This window comes from Myotis myotis, unplaced genomic scaffold (assembly GCF_014108235.1).
Source record: "Myotis myotis isolate mMyoMyo1 unplaced genomic scaffold, mMyoMyo1.p scaffold_m19_p_4, whole genome shotgun sequence".
NCBI lineage: Eukaryota > Metazoa > Chordata > Mammalia > Chiroptera > Vespertilionidae > Myotis > Myotis myotis.
Genome location: NW_023416346.1, coordinates 7,655,601 through 7,668,360, shown reverse-complemented (window position 1 = coordinate 7,668,360; position 12,760 = coordinate 7,655,601). Strand labels below are relative to the sequence as shown.

At 40.4% G+C, this 12,760-nt stretch overlaps 1 protein-coding gene across 3 annotated transcripts in view; it reads left to right on the top strand.

Moving 5' to 3' along the window:
* The window catches only part of SHROOM4 (shroom family member 4), a 220,405-nt gene that overhangs the window by 177,417 nt on the left and 30,228 nt on the right, over positions 1-12,760 (top strand). For all 3 annotated transcript variants that reach the window (XM_036305186.1, XM_036305184.1, XM_036305185.1), the window contains one exon: positions 6,586-6,647. In XM_036305186.1, the coding sequence (XP_036161079.1) occupies positions 6,586-6,647 (62 nt within the window). The remainder of the gene's footprint in view (positions 1-6,585; positions 6,648-12,760) is intronic.

The window sequence follows — 12,760 nt, the reverse complement described above, 5'->3', positions numbered from 1 at the left end:
TCCTGTGTTGAACTGTTGTTGCATAGGCAAGTGCTTCTGAATGACTTGGTTATGAAATTGCTCAATACATATTCTTTGAATAAAGGAACCTTAGATGTGAAAGAAGCCTTACACAGAAGAATATATACGCTGTTATTCCTTTTATATAAAGTACTAAAACAGCTATTCTATGGAAAATAATTCAAAACAGTGGTTTCCTATAGGAGGTGGTACAGAGATTGACTGGGAAAAGGCATGAGGGAATTTTGTTGGATGATGATAATGTTCTATATCTTGATAAGAGTTTGAGTTACATAGGTGTATACATTCATAAGAACTCAACAAATGTACACTTAATATTTGTGCCCTTCACTAGAAGTAAATTTTCCCTTAAAATATTATAAACAAATATGGAACTTTATTTAATGATATTTATGCTGAAGTTTTTGAAGTCTATTGGTTCTCTTACTTTGAAGTTTCCAGCATACAAATGTTGCACATATTTTGTTATATTTATCCCTAAGATTTTATGTTTTTGATGCTATTGTAAATAGTATTGTTTTCTTAATGTCAAGTTAAAATTCTTAGTTACTATTATATAGAAATACAATTCAATCATATGTATTGGCCTTGTATCCTGTAAACTTTTCAAACTCAGTGGTTTTAGTACTATGGTAAATTTTTAAACATTTTTCTACATAGATAGTCATATCACTGCAAGTGGAAATAATTTTAAATATGTCCACTGTGTATGTCTTTTCTAGGGGAGAGGGGGAACTTATTGCACTGTCTAGGACCTCCAGTACATGGTTTAATAGAGGTGGTGAGAGTAGATATTGCTGCTTTGTTTCCAGTCTTTCAGTGTTGTGATGTTAGCTATCAAGTTTTTTAAAATATGTTTTTATTGATTTTTATTTATTTATTTTTTTTAATTAAATCTTTATTGTTCAGATTATTACATTTGTTCCTCTTCCCCCCCCCCATAACTCTCCTCCTCCCATTTCCCGCCGCACCCTCCACCCTCACTCCCCACCCACTGTCCTCATCCATAGGTGCACGATTTTTGTCCAGTCTCTTCCCGCATCTCCCACACCCCTTCCCCCCCCCCCCAAGAATAGTGAGACCATTCCCTTTCTATGTCCCTGATTCTATTATAATCACCAGTTCATTCTGTTCATCAGATTATTTATTCACTTGATTCTTAGATTCACTTGTTGATAGATGCAGATTTGTTGTTCATAATTTGTATCTTTATCTTTTTCTTCCTCTTCCTCTTCTTAAAGGATACCTTTCAGCATTTCATATAATCCTGGTTTGGTGGTGATGAACTCCTTTAGCTTTTCCTTATCTGTGAAGCTCTTTATCTGACCTTCAATTCTGAATGATAGCTTTGCTGGATAAAGTAATCTTGGTTGTAGGTTCTTGGTATTCATCACTTTGAATATTTCTTGCCACTCCCTTCTGGCCTGCAAAGTTTCTGTTGAGAAATCAGCTGACAGTCGTATGGGTATTCCCTTGTGGGTAACTGAGTTTCTTTCTCTTGCTGTTTTTAAGATTCTCTCTTTATCTTTTGCTCTTGGCATTTTAATTATGATGTGTCTTGGTGTGGTCCTCTTTGGATTCCTTTTGTTTGGGGTTCTCCACGCTTCTTGGACCTGTAAGTCCATTTCTTTCACCAGGTGGGGGAAGTTTTCTGTCATTATTTCTTCCAATAGGTTTTCAATATCTTGCTCTCTCTCATCTTCTGGCACCCCTATAATTCTGATGTTGGTACGCTTGAAGCTGTCCCAGAGGCTCCTTACACTATCCTCGCATTTTTGGATTCTTTTTTCATTTTGCTTTTCCGGTTGGGTGTTTTTTGCTTCCTCGCATTTCAAATCATTGACTTGATTCTTGCGCTCCTCTGGTCTGCTGTCGGGAGTCTGTATAATATTCGTTATTTCAGTCCGTGTATGCTTAATTTCTAGTTGGTTCCCCAATATAAGATCGAGGGTCTCATTAGTTTTCTTGTAGATCTCATTAAGTTTATCGGCGGCTTCTAAACAGTTCTTGAGAGACCTTAAAAGTGTGGTTCTGAACTCTATATCTTCCATTGACAATTTTGTCCTGTTTCTTTGTCTCCGCATTTTGTTATGCTTTCTTGGTGCACCCCCCTAGTGGTCTTTGTGCGCAGTCTTATAGTTAAACCTTGATTGTTGTAGGTAATACCAGGGAGGGTTTGGCCTCCAGGCCAAGTGGCTGTGAGACTGTTTTTATTGATTTTTAGATAGAGAGGAAGGGAGAGGGATAGAGAAATAGAAACATCCATGAGACAGGAACATCACTGATGGGCTGTGTCCTGCAAGCCTCCTACTGGGGATCGAGCCTGCAACCTGGGCATGTACCCTGACCAGGAAGCAAACCCTGACCTCCTAGTTTCTGGGTCAGTGCTCAACCACTGAGGCACACTGGTGGGCCTAGCTGTAGGTTTTTGTAAATGTCCTTTATCAGGTTGAGGAAGTTCCTTTTTATTCCTAGTTTAATGAGAGCTTTTATCAGGAGTCTACTGATATGGTGAATTACATTGATTTTTGAAATAAGAACCAGCCTAGTATTACCCACTTGGTCAGGACATATTATTCACATTGTTACATAGATTTGATTTTTTCATAGTTTAAGGATTTTTTAATTAAAATTTTTAATGTTGACATTATTACAGGAGCTCCCCTCCTCCCCTCTTTGCCCACCTCCACCCTCTCCTGTCTCCCCCTTCCTTGGTCTTCACCAAATTTTTGTCTGTGTTCATGGGGTATGCATATTTGTTCTTTAGCTATTTCATTCACCTTCTTTATTCAGTTATCTCCACACCCTTCTCCCCTTGGGCACAGGCCAGTCTGTTCCATGTATTCAGGCTTCTGATTCCATTTTGTTCGTTTGTTTATTTTGTTCATTGGAGTCCACATATTAGTGAGATTATATGACATTTGTCTCTCTCTGACTGGCTTATTTCACTTAGCATAATACTCTCCAGGTCCCTCCATGCTGTTCCAAATGGTAAGACTTCCTTCTTTTTTACAGCTGCATAGTATTCCATTGTGTAAATGTACCACAACTTTTTTTATCCACTCATCTACTGATAGGTGCTTGGGCTGTTTACATATTTTGACTATTGTAAATAATACTGCTACATGAGGATGCATATATTCTTTCTGATTGGTGTTTAGGGATGCTTCGGATATATTCCCAGAAGTGGGATCACTGGGTCAAAGGCAGGACTTTTGTGTTTATGTTTATCAAAGATTATAGTCTTTAGTAATCTTATAATGTCATTGTCTGGTTTTTATGCCAGGTGCTGGCCTTACCAAATGAGCTAGGAGGCATACCTTCCTCTTCCATGTTCAGGAAGAGTTTGTATAGAATTGGCATTATTTCTTCCTTAAATGTTAGATAAAATTCATTATCAAAGCCTTCTGGATCTGGAGTTTTCTTTGTGGAAAGGTTTTTAAACTACAAATTCAATGTCTTTAATAGGGTCATTAGGTTGTCTGTTTCTTTTTATATGAGTTTTGGTAGTTTGTCTTTCAAGGAATTTGTCTATTTCATTTAAGCTTTTAATTTTATGGGGATAAAGTTGTTTGTAAGAATTTGAAATACATAAGGAATTTAAGATAGGATGGTGGATGGATAGAAGAGTGAATAGAGAAATTTGTGATAAGGCAAATATGGGAAAATATTAATTGTAGAATCTAGGTGGTAGATACATGTGTGTTAATTGTAAACTTGTTCAACTGTCTGTATGCTTGAAAATATCCATAATAACATATTGAAAAAGGGAGAGGAAATATAAAATAATGGTTTAGGGGCACTGATGCTGGAATCAGACTGCCAAGGTTCAAATTTCTAAGTTTTCCAATTTTAAAAATGGAGGTAATAATAGTACCTACTTCACAAGTTGGTTTTGAGGGCTAAATGATGTAGCTTGTGTATGGCGCTTGGTACAGTAACTGCCAGATAGTAATCATAAGTGTGAGTTATTATTTTTTAAAATAAAGGGAGAGATTGCCTTAGCTTGAGAAACTGTTTGCTAAAAGAAGAACCTGCAAATAGACAATAGAGAAAGGGGACTGAGGTTGGAGGGTGGCAGGGGGTTAAGAAGATGATAGCTACAGAAATGTCAGCCCAGGGCCAATAACTCTGTAAAGGAAGGAGGTGAAATTTGCAGGTTGTATCTATTGGCAGCAGCAATGCAGGCCTCCTTTTGCACTCTGAGGGAGGGACACATTGAGTTCCTAATGCTTGTTAGACTAGCTAAACAGGTCTGCTTATACACTAGCCTTTCAGACATGTATATAACCATCTAAGAGCCACTTCATGCTCATTTTTACCCCAGCCACCTGAACACACCCTGCCCCCAGACATGAGTAAGCTTATAGCATGGATTAGAATACCCCAGCTCACACGACTAAGGTAGTTGTGATGGTGGCTGTGTGAAGTAGGGCTGATGTCCTCCTTATGGCCCCTGGAAGATGTTCAAAAGGTAATTGGCTCCTGTTTTGTGCTGTTAAGGGAACTAAAATCAGTACACACATCCCTCATACTTCATGCCAGTTAGTTTTCCATATATTCTCAGGTTATTTCATTTAACAATTGTATGAGATAAGTTATAATAGGATCCCATTTTACAGCTGAGGAAACTGAGGCTCAGAGGGATCACACATCTAGCAAGTGGCAAAGTCAGGATCTGAACAATTATAACTAACATTTGAGTGTCTACTGTGCACCAGGTATGGCTTTAGGCACTTTACATGTATCAACTCATGCAGTCCTCAAAGTAATCAAGAAATAGGTAATGTTATTATCACAATCACACCATTAAATAACTGGGGGAAATGATATTTTTAAAAGTTGTGTATTTTGCCTGAGGTCACATAGCTAGTAAAGGGCAAGTGTGGGACTTGAATCCATATAGTTTAGCTTCAGGGCCAAACTCCTAATTGACTTACACTGTTTCTCCATAGGCTGATTGCAAAGTATGGCAGGACACCTTCTAGTAATATATCTTCCATTGGGGCAGCAAGTCCTCACCACAGTCAATTCCCATCTGCACCAAGCCATGGGGTGACTACCTCTTTAGTTCAAAGGATGTGGGCAATTTATAGCAACCTAAGTGGCTCAGGAAAAAAAGTAAATCTATGAGGGAGGTTGGGAGTTGGGACAGGACTTTGTTTGGTTTGGCCACTGCTATTTACTGAGCACTTCCCATAGGGCCAGACAGGGCATGGACAGGAAATCCTGGCTCCCACTGTGGCTGAGCAAGTAATATGTCTTTGAGGGCAGGGACATCTCACAAGGGTGTCAAGGCAGAGTCTGAAATCTAACAAGTGGTTAGAGCTGCTCTACCATGAGACGCTCCAGGCAGGGACTGCTCTGATCCTGTAAAAGCTGAGTAACCTCATCCTCTCCATGGCACTCAACATCCAGGGTTTCCTATTTGCTGAGCACTGTGCTAGGCTTTATCTATGCAGATCCCACTTTATCCCCACTACTGGGAACCCAGCAAGGCTAGATAGCATAGTCCTTATTTGCCAGAGGGGAATCTGAGGTTTAGGGAAGTGACATAGTTCCTCTCAAATAGCACAATTATTAAGTATCTTAGCCAGTATGACTGACACCAGATGTCTTAGTCCAAAAAGGGAGCAATTTTTTGTTTTACTGGGGCAAAGGTAATAAAACTTTGAATGGGACCAATAATAGCATTAGAGTAAAAGGGAATTTGGAACATCACTGAGGTTTAGGAATACCTGTGCATTCCCATTGGGCTAAGCTCTGGGTTGCTAGATGGAAGGTACTGAAAGCAAAACCAGGGAGAATGTCAAAGGCAAATTTGTATTAGGTTTGGAGTTAGACTAGGAAGGAAGGGACATTTTTACAAATGGCACACATGGAGAAGGGACAGAGTTGTTTTGGCAAAGCCCTTAATGAAAAAAAAAATACACAGGGTGAAGAATGTAGTCCTGTAATGTGGGGAACATGGCACCCAGCATTCAGGCTCCCCAGAGGTAAGCCCACCTCATCTCCTGCCAGTGGATCTGGGAGGAGGAAGGGCCCTTGCAGTGTGCTGGAATGCATGATCTCCCTCTGCCTCACTCTGGGAAAGGGTTGCAGCAGCAAGAGCTAATTTAGGCCTCAAAGCCCCCTCAAGGGTCAGGGCTTCCGAGAAGATGCTTTCTATGTTGGTAGAGTAAAAAGGAGAGAGCAGGTTCACCAGGCAGAACAAACAAAAATACCTCCTTTACAAGAGCCAGAGCAAACAGCAAACATGCTAAACTGGTTTTAAACGTGGTTTGGGAGGGGAGTGAAGAAAGAGAGGGAAACACTGAGTTTCTAGACTACACTGTCAAGATCCCTAAGTGCTGTCTTGGTCTCTGCATGCCCCCAGCAGCTCAGCAGGCCTCCTTATAGAAAGGCAGCCCTCCAGGTACATATTTCTCTACCTGTATGGGAGAGTAGAAGGAACCATCCGGGGGACCTGGCCAGGGACAGGTTTCTGAACTCTTCACATTTTTGAGGCCATCTAGATACCTGACTGCTCAGAGCTCCCTAACTTATCAGAATTTTGCTTTGCAGGAATTTCCTGGGGACAAATGGAAACCAGTAACAGGAAACAGGAAGACCAGCCAGTCAGGGAGGTAAGTGGCTGCTCAGAGTGTTGGGGTGAGTTGCTACCTCTGAGTTTTCTATAGAAATGGTAAGGTCTTCTGTTTGCTCAGTTTTCTTTGAGGAACCTGGTTTGGAGTTTACTTAGATGTCATCTAGCCTGGCCCCAGGCAGCTGGGCTACAGACCAAACTGATTGCTAGAACATTTTGTAATACACAGTGGTCAGGCAGGATTGTGGAACATTGTGCCCATCGTCTTAAGGACCTGAGGCAGGCCTTCTCAGGCACAAGGACATATGGGACCAGACTGTGCTGAAATACATGAGAAGGCATAAATTATGCCTACCCCTCCAATGGTCATCAGGCAGTTGGAGGGGGCGGAGAGGAGGTAAGACTGTCTTGCTACTGCTGTGCCTTTGTCTCAGAGTTGTTGGAGGTACTTGTTTCTTGGGTTCTGCCACCTTTATTTTTATAGGGCTTGTTGAGAACTTAAGGTCTGCCCATTAAAAGTCCAAGGGCAGCCCGGCCAGAATGGCTCAGTGGTTGAGTGTCGACCTATGAACCTGGAGATCCTGGTTCAATTCCCGGTCAGGGCACATGCCCAGGTTGCACGCTCAATCCCCAGTGTGGGGCATGCAGGAGGCAGTTGATCAATGATTCTATCTCATCATTGATGTTTCTATCTCTCTCTTCTCCCTTCCTCTCTGAAATAAATATATATATATTTTAAAAGTCCAAGGGCAGATCATGCTAACAATAGATTAAAATTCCTGAAAGAAGGAGCATTATTACAAATGGCATATATGGCTTGGGCTAGGGGAAAAAGAGTTGTTTGGGCAAAGTCCTTAAGGGGGAAAATGCCCAGAATGGAGAATGTGCTCCTATACTGTGGGAACATGGCACCAAGCACTCACCTTCCCCAGAGATGAGCCCACCAGTCATAGGTGACCATAAGGAGTAGCGGTTACCTTCTCGGTGTTGCTCTACATCAGCTTGGCTGAACCCTCTCTTTTGTGAAATTCCTTGATATACTCTTTCAGTCAGTTCTTCTCCAGGCCTAATTGTACAAGAAGCTCCTAAATTATGGTGATTCTTTAACTCAAACTATAAGAATCGCCCTGACCGGTTTGGCTCAGTGGATAGAGCATCAGCCTGCGGACTCAAGGGTCCCTGGTTCGATTCCGGTCAAGGGCATGTACCTTGGTTGCAGGCACATCCCCAGTTAGGGGGTGTGCAGGAAGCAGCTGATCGATGTTTCTCTCCCATCGATGTTTCTAACTCTCTATCCCTCTCCCTTCCTCTCTGTAAAAAATCAATAAAATATATTTTAAAAATAAAATAAAAGGCTGTATTTTTAAAAATTTTTTTTTTAAAAAAAGAATGAAGGTGGCATAGGGAAGAAGGCTGTCAGCCTTGTCTCTGAAGGGGCACTTAGGGAGGGCACAACAAAGGAGAGGACTCGAATCTGGGTCTCCTGACCACTGGGGTTCTTTGTGTGTGTGTGTGTGGGGCATTCCTACATTATCCCCTGTGATTTGTTGGTATAGTCAGGAATAATTTTTGCTTTCTTTTGATTCTGAAGTCTGGGTAACCTATCAGTTTTCTGGTTGGCAATGGAAAAATGAAAGAACCCAACATTTATTGATTGTCTACTAAGTATTAATCACTGGTCTGGATGTTTTTACACCCATGATTTTATTAATTCTCCACAACAGTTCATTTTTTACTATAGATGAGGTCCAGAGAGGTTTCATAACATAGCTGAGGTCATGCACCTAGTATAAGTGATAGAAACAGATTCAGACCCAAGTTTGGCCCCTAAGTTCATGCATTTTCCATCATAACTGCTTCAATTGAGATCCCTAAAGAACCCTTCAAACTGATCACTCAGCATCATGCCTCCGGAGTCTGACCTGGATAGGGATACTATGGGATTCTATGACTGGTCTTTTTTTAAAAATATATTTTATTCATTTTTTTTTACAGAGAGGAAGGGAGAGGGATAGAGAGTTAGAAACATCGATGAGAGAGAAACACCAATCAGCTGCCTCCTGCACACATCTTACTGAGGATGTGCCCGCAACCAAGGTATATGCCCTTGACCGGAATCGAACCTGGGACCTTTCAGTCCGCAGGCCGACGCTCTATCCACTAAGCCAAACTGGTTAGGGCATCTATGACTGGTCTTGATTCCTCACTGTGAACTGGGTTGTACCATGTCCTTTGAGAACTTGTTTCTAGTCTCTAGTGGGTCTGCAGAGTTTCCCATATTAGGCTGAAAACTGAGAGAGGAGACCATGCCTTAGTCATAGATTTCCTCTCTATGACTAGCACAGAGAAGTTGCTGAGTGGTATTGTCATTTGCTTGCCAAATGAAGAAACAGAGCCTTCACCACTGAACAGGTAAAATGACACAAAAATAATGTTAACTAAAATTACTTGAGCACAGTTCTCTACTGGAGCATCATTCAAAGAATTAATTTATCACTGTAACCTTAAGGGATAGACACTGTTAATCTCCCCATTTGCCAGAGAGAAGAAACTGACGCCCACACAGATAAATTCATTTGCCTAAAGCTTCACAAATAGTAAGCTGACTAGATCCAGACAGTCTTACTTCAGAGACACTCCACAGTAAGACTTCACTTAACATCACCAGTTGGTTCTTGGAAACTGCAAATTTAAGTGAAACGACGCAATGAAACCAATTTTACCATAGGCTAATTGATATAAACAAGAATTAAATACCTATGGCATTTTTTGGTCACAAAATCATCACCAAATTTATCAATAAAGACCCAAAACACTTCTAATATTCACCATTGAAATAAATGTGAGCTATACATACATTTAAAAAATATTAATAAAAAGTAACTTCTTTTCCAACCTACCTATTTCAGTTCAGGGTCACAGGTGGCCAGAGTTGATCTTGGCAGCTCAGGGAGCAAGGTGGGAAGCCACCCTGGACAGGACACCTTTCCACTGTAGGACCACTCACACACAGAGACTCACACTCACTCAGACGGGGACAAGGTAGACATGCTAATTCACCTCACATATCCATCTTTGGGATGTGGGAGGAAAGTGGAGTCCCCGAAGAAAATCTACACAGATATAGGAAGAACATGTGAACTCCACACAGATAGTGGCCCTGGCTGGGAATCATTTCTTTTTCTAATCATCTTTATAACTTCATAACAAGATGCCATTGAACAAAGTGATGTTACTCAAGGACCTGCTGTACTACCCTACAGTGCTTCTCCAAAAATGGTTCTCTTACCAATCAGCCAATGAAGTAAGAAGACTATTTAAAATGTAGTGTAGGTAATGCCTTTTTCTACACAAGCAGGGAAATATTAAAGAGCAGCAAGAAGCATAAAGCCTGCCCACCCACATCTTGAGCAAGAAAGACTAACCCACACAGAGTTAAGTAGCAGTAATAATGAAGTACCATTTGCAAAACAACCCACATACCACAAGCTAAGATACACATGTTATGTTTTATTGTCCCCAAAACTCTGTCAGGTAGGTAATTGTTTTAGCTAGGGTGATGGTTCTCAAACTTGAGTATGCATTAGAAACACCCAAAAAGCTTGTTAAAATAGATATAGGCAAATCTCACCTCCAGCGAGTGTGATTCAGTAGGTGTGCAATGGGGCTCGGAATTTGCATTTCTGACAAGCTCCCCAGGTGATACTGATGCAGTTGGCCCTGGAATCACACTTTGAGAACATTGACTCAGAAAAAATCTGAGGTTCAGACATACTGGTACTGAATAATTTACTGAATGTCTCACAGGTACTAAAGGGACAAGCTAAGTGTTGCTTACTCAGGCGAGTTGCTATAAGATGAAGTGTCAAACACATGTTTAAACAAGAAACGCCTGGGACACTGTAGGGACAACACATGATAAGTATTATTGTGCCTTGAGTTTATTGGACAATAAGAACACTGAAGGTTGGGACCTACAGGAGGAAAGGATCAGCAGAGAGACTAAGCAGGGTGTGTGGGAGGAATAAGCTCCATTGGTTAAAGGTTCTGTCCTTGGAGTCAGTTGGCCTGGGTTCAAATTTAGTATCTTCCATTCTCTAGCTGTGTTAGGGTGGCTTAGGAACTCTCTCTCTCTCTCTCTCTCTCTCTCTCTCTCTCTCTCTCTCTCTCCTCTTCCCCTCCTCCCTGCCCCATCAGTTTCCTTATTTATAATATGGGGTAAAAGTACCTACCTCATGTGATTATTGTGAAGATTAATACATGAGTTAATATATGTAAAGCATTTAGAATGCAACTTGGCACCATAAACCCCCATTAAATGTTAGTTGTGATAATGAGGTGTAGGAAGAGGAAAGGGAAGAAGAGCAGCAGCAGTAACAGTACAGAAAAAAAGGGCAAATAGCAAAGTATTGGGCAAGGAGAGGTAAGCCTTAAAAACTAGATAGGATCACAAACATTGAAACAATTGAAGGTTACAGAACAGGTAAATGACATGGTAAATGTAGCTAGCACTTTAGACAACTTGGCAGCATTTACAGCCTAGATGGGTTGAAGAGAGACCAATTATGGGCAGTGATCCAGGCATGAAAGAGTGTGGCCCTGCACTGGGAAGGAGGGGTGATGTAGAAGGGATAGATAAATGTGTGTGATATTTAGGAGAAAATGTTGGTTTATTGTGAAAAACAATGTTATAAGAAATTAAAACCAGAAGAAAAAGTAGCTTTAGTGCTACCACCTTAACACCCTAATTGTTTTCATTTTTATGCCAGCCTTTATCTACAGGTATAGAGGTTTTTTTGGCATGATTAAATAACTATGTAGATGTGATTTTGTGTGTCCTGCTTTGTTTTTCCCCACTAAGTGAGCAATTTTTCATTTTGCTGTACAGGCTTCTTCAAATGGTATAAATTTTAATGGCTGCATAATATTTCACTAGATTAATGTGCTCTAATTTCCTTAATCATTCTCAAATTGTTGGATAATTAGATTTTTTCCAATTTATTGCTATTATAAAGTAATGCTGCAGAAAAAATTTGTGTAGCTATAACCTTTTTCTCATTTTGAATTATCTCATTAAAAACAGTTATCCAGAGTTGGGATTACTAGTTGAAGGAATATGAACATTCTTATTGTTTTTGATAGATTTCATCAAACTACTTTGCTAGGCGGTGGTTTACACTGCTGTTAGCAATTTATAAGTATACCAGTTGCCCAAAATCTTGCCATCATGGAAAATTTTCTTTATTTAAGATATATTTTTATTGATTTCATAGAGGAAGGGAGAGGAAGAGAGAGATAGAAACATCAATGATGAGAGAGAATCATTGATCGGCTGCCTCCTACATGCCCCATACTGGGGATCGAGCCTGCAACCCGGTCATATGCCCTGACAGGGAATCGAACCGGGATCTCCAGGTTCATAGGTCGACACTCAAGCACTGAGCCATGCCACCTGGATGGAAAATTTTCTTTTTCTAATGCAATAGGTGTAAATTATACCTATTATAATTTTAATTTACTTACTTTGATTATTTTAGTTTGAAAATTTTTCATGTGTTTACTTGATATTTGCATTTCTTCTCATGTGTTCTGTTCAGATTACTTGCTCACAAATATGTGACACCTTTTCAGAGAAAAGTAGAGCAAACTTGGTGATTGGAATTTTGGAAAGAAAGGAGATAAGTCAAAAATAACTCCAAATCCTGATGACTTGGAGAAAGTTACTAACATAGCTGGGGCAGGTGAGAAGGGGAGCTGGTTTGGTGGAGATGATAAGTTTGAATTGGGATATGTTGAATTTGAAGTTATAGATGGAGACAAATGGATTCTTTGAAGGATGCTTGTGGATCACCCATCAGGGGGTAGGATGAGAAAGAAGAACCAGCAAACAAAACTGAACAGGCAAGCAGCTGGAGTGGTAGAAGAAGTATGCCAGAGCACCATCACCGAGGATAAGGAGAGCACTGCTACTGGCTTTGACAGTTTGGAATCACAAGTGACCTTCAAATTAGCAAACTTAGAAAATAGATGACATGATAGTCTATAAGGGAGATGCCTGGAGGAGAAGTGCACACAGCTTTACATATCATAAGTGCATCTGTTTTAAGTATATGATTCAATAAGTTTTAGTAAATTTACAATGTGGTGCAGTCA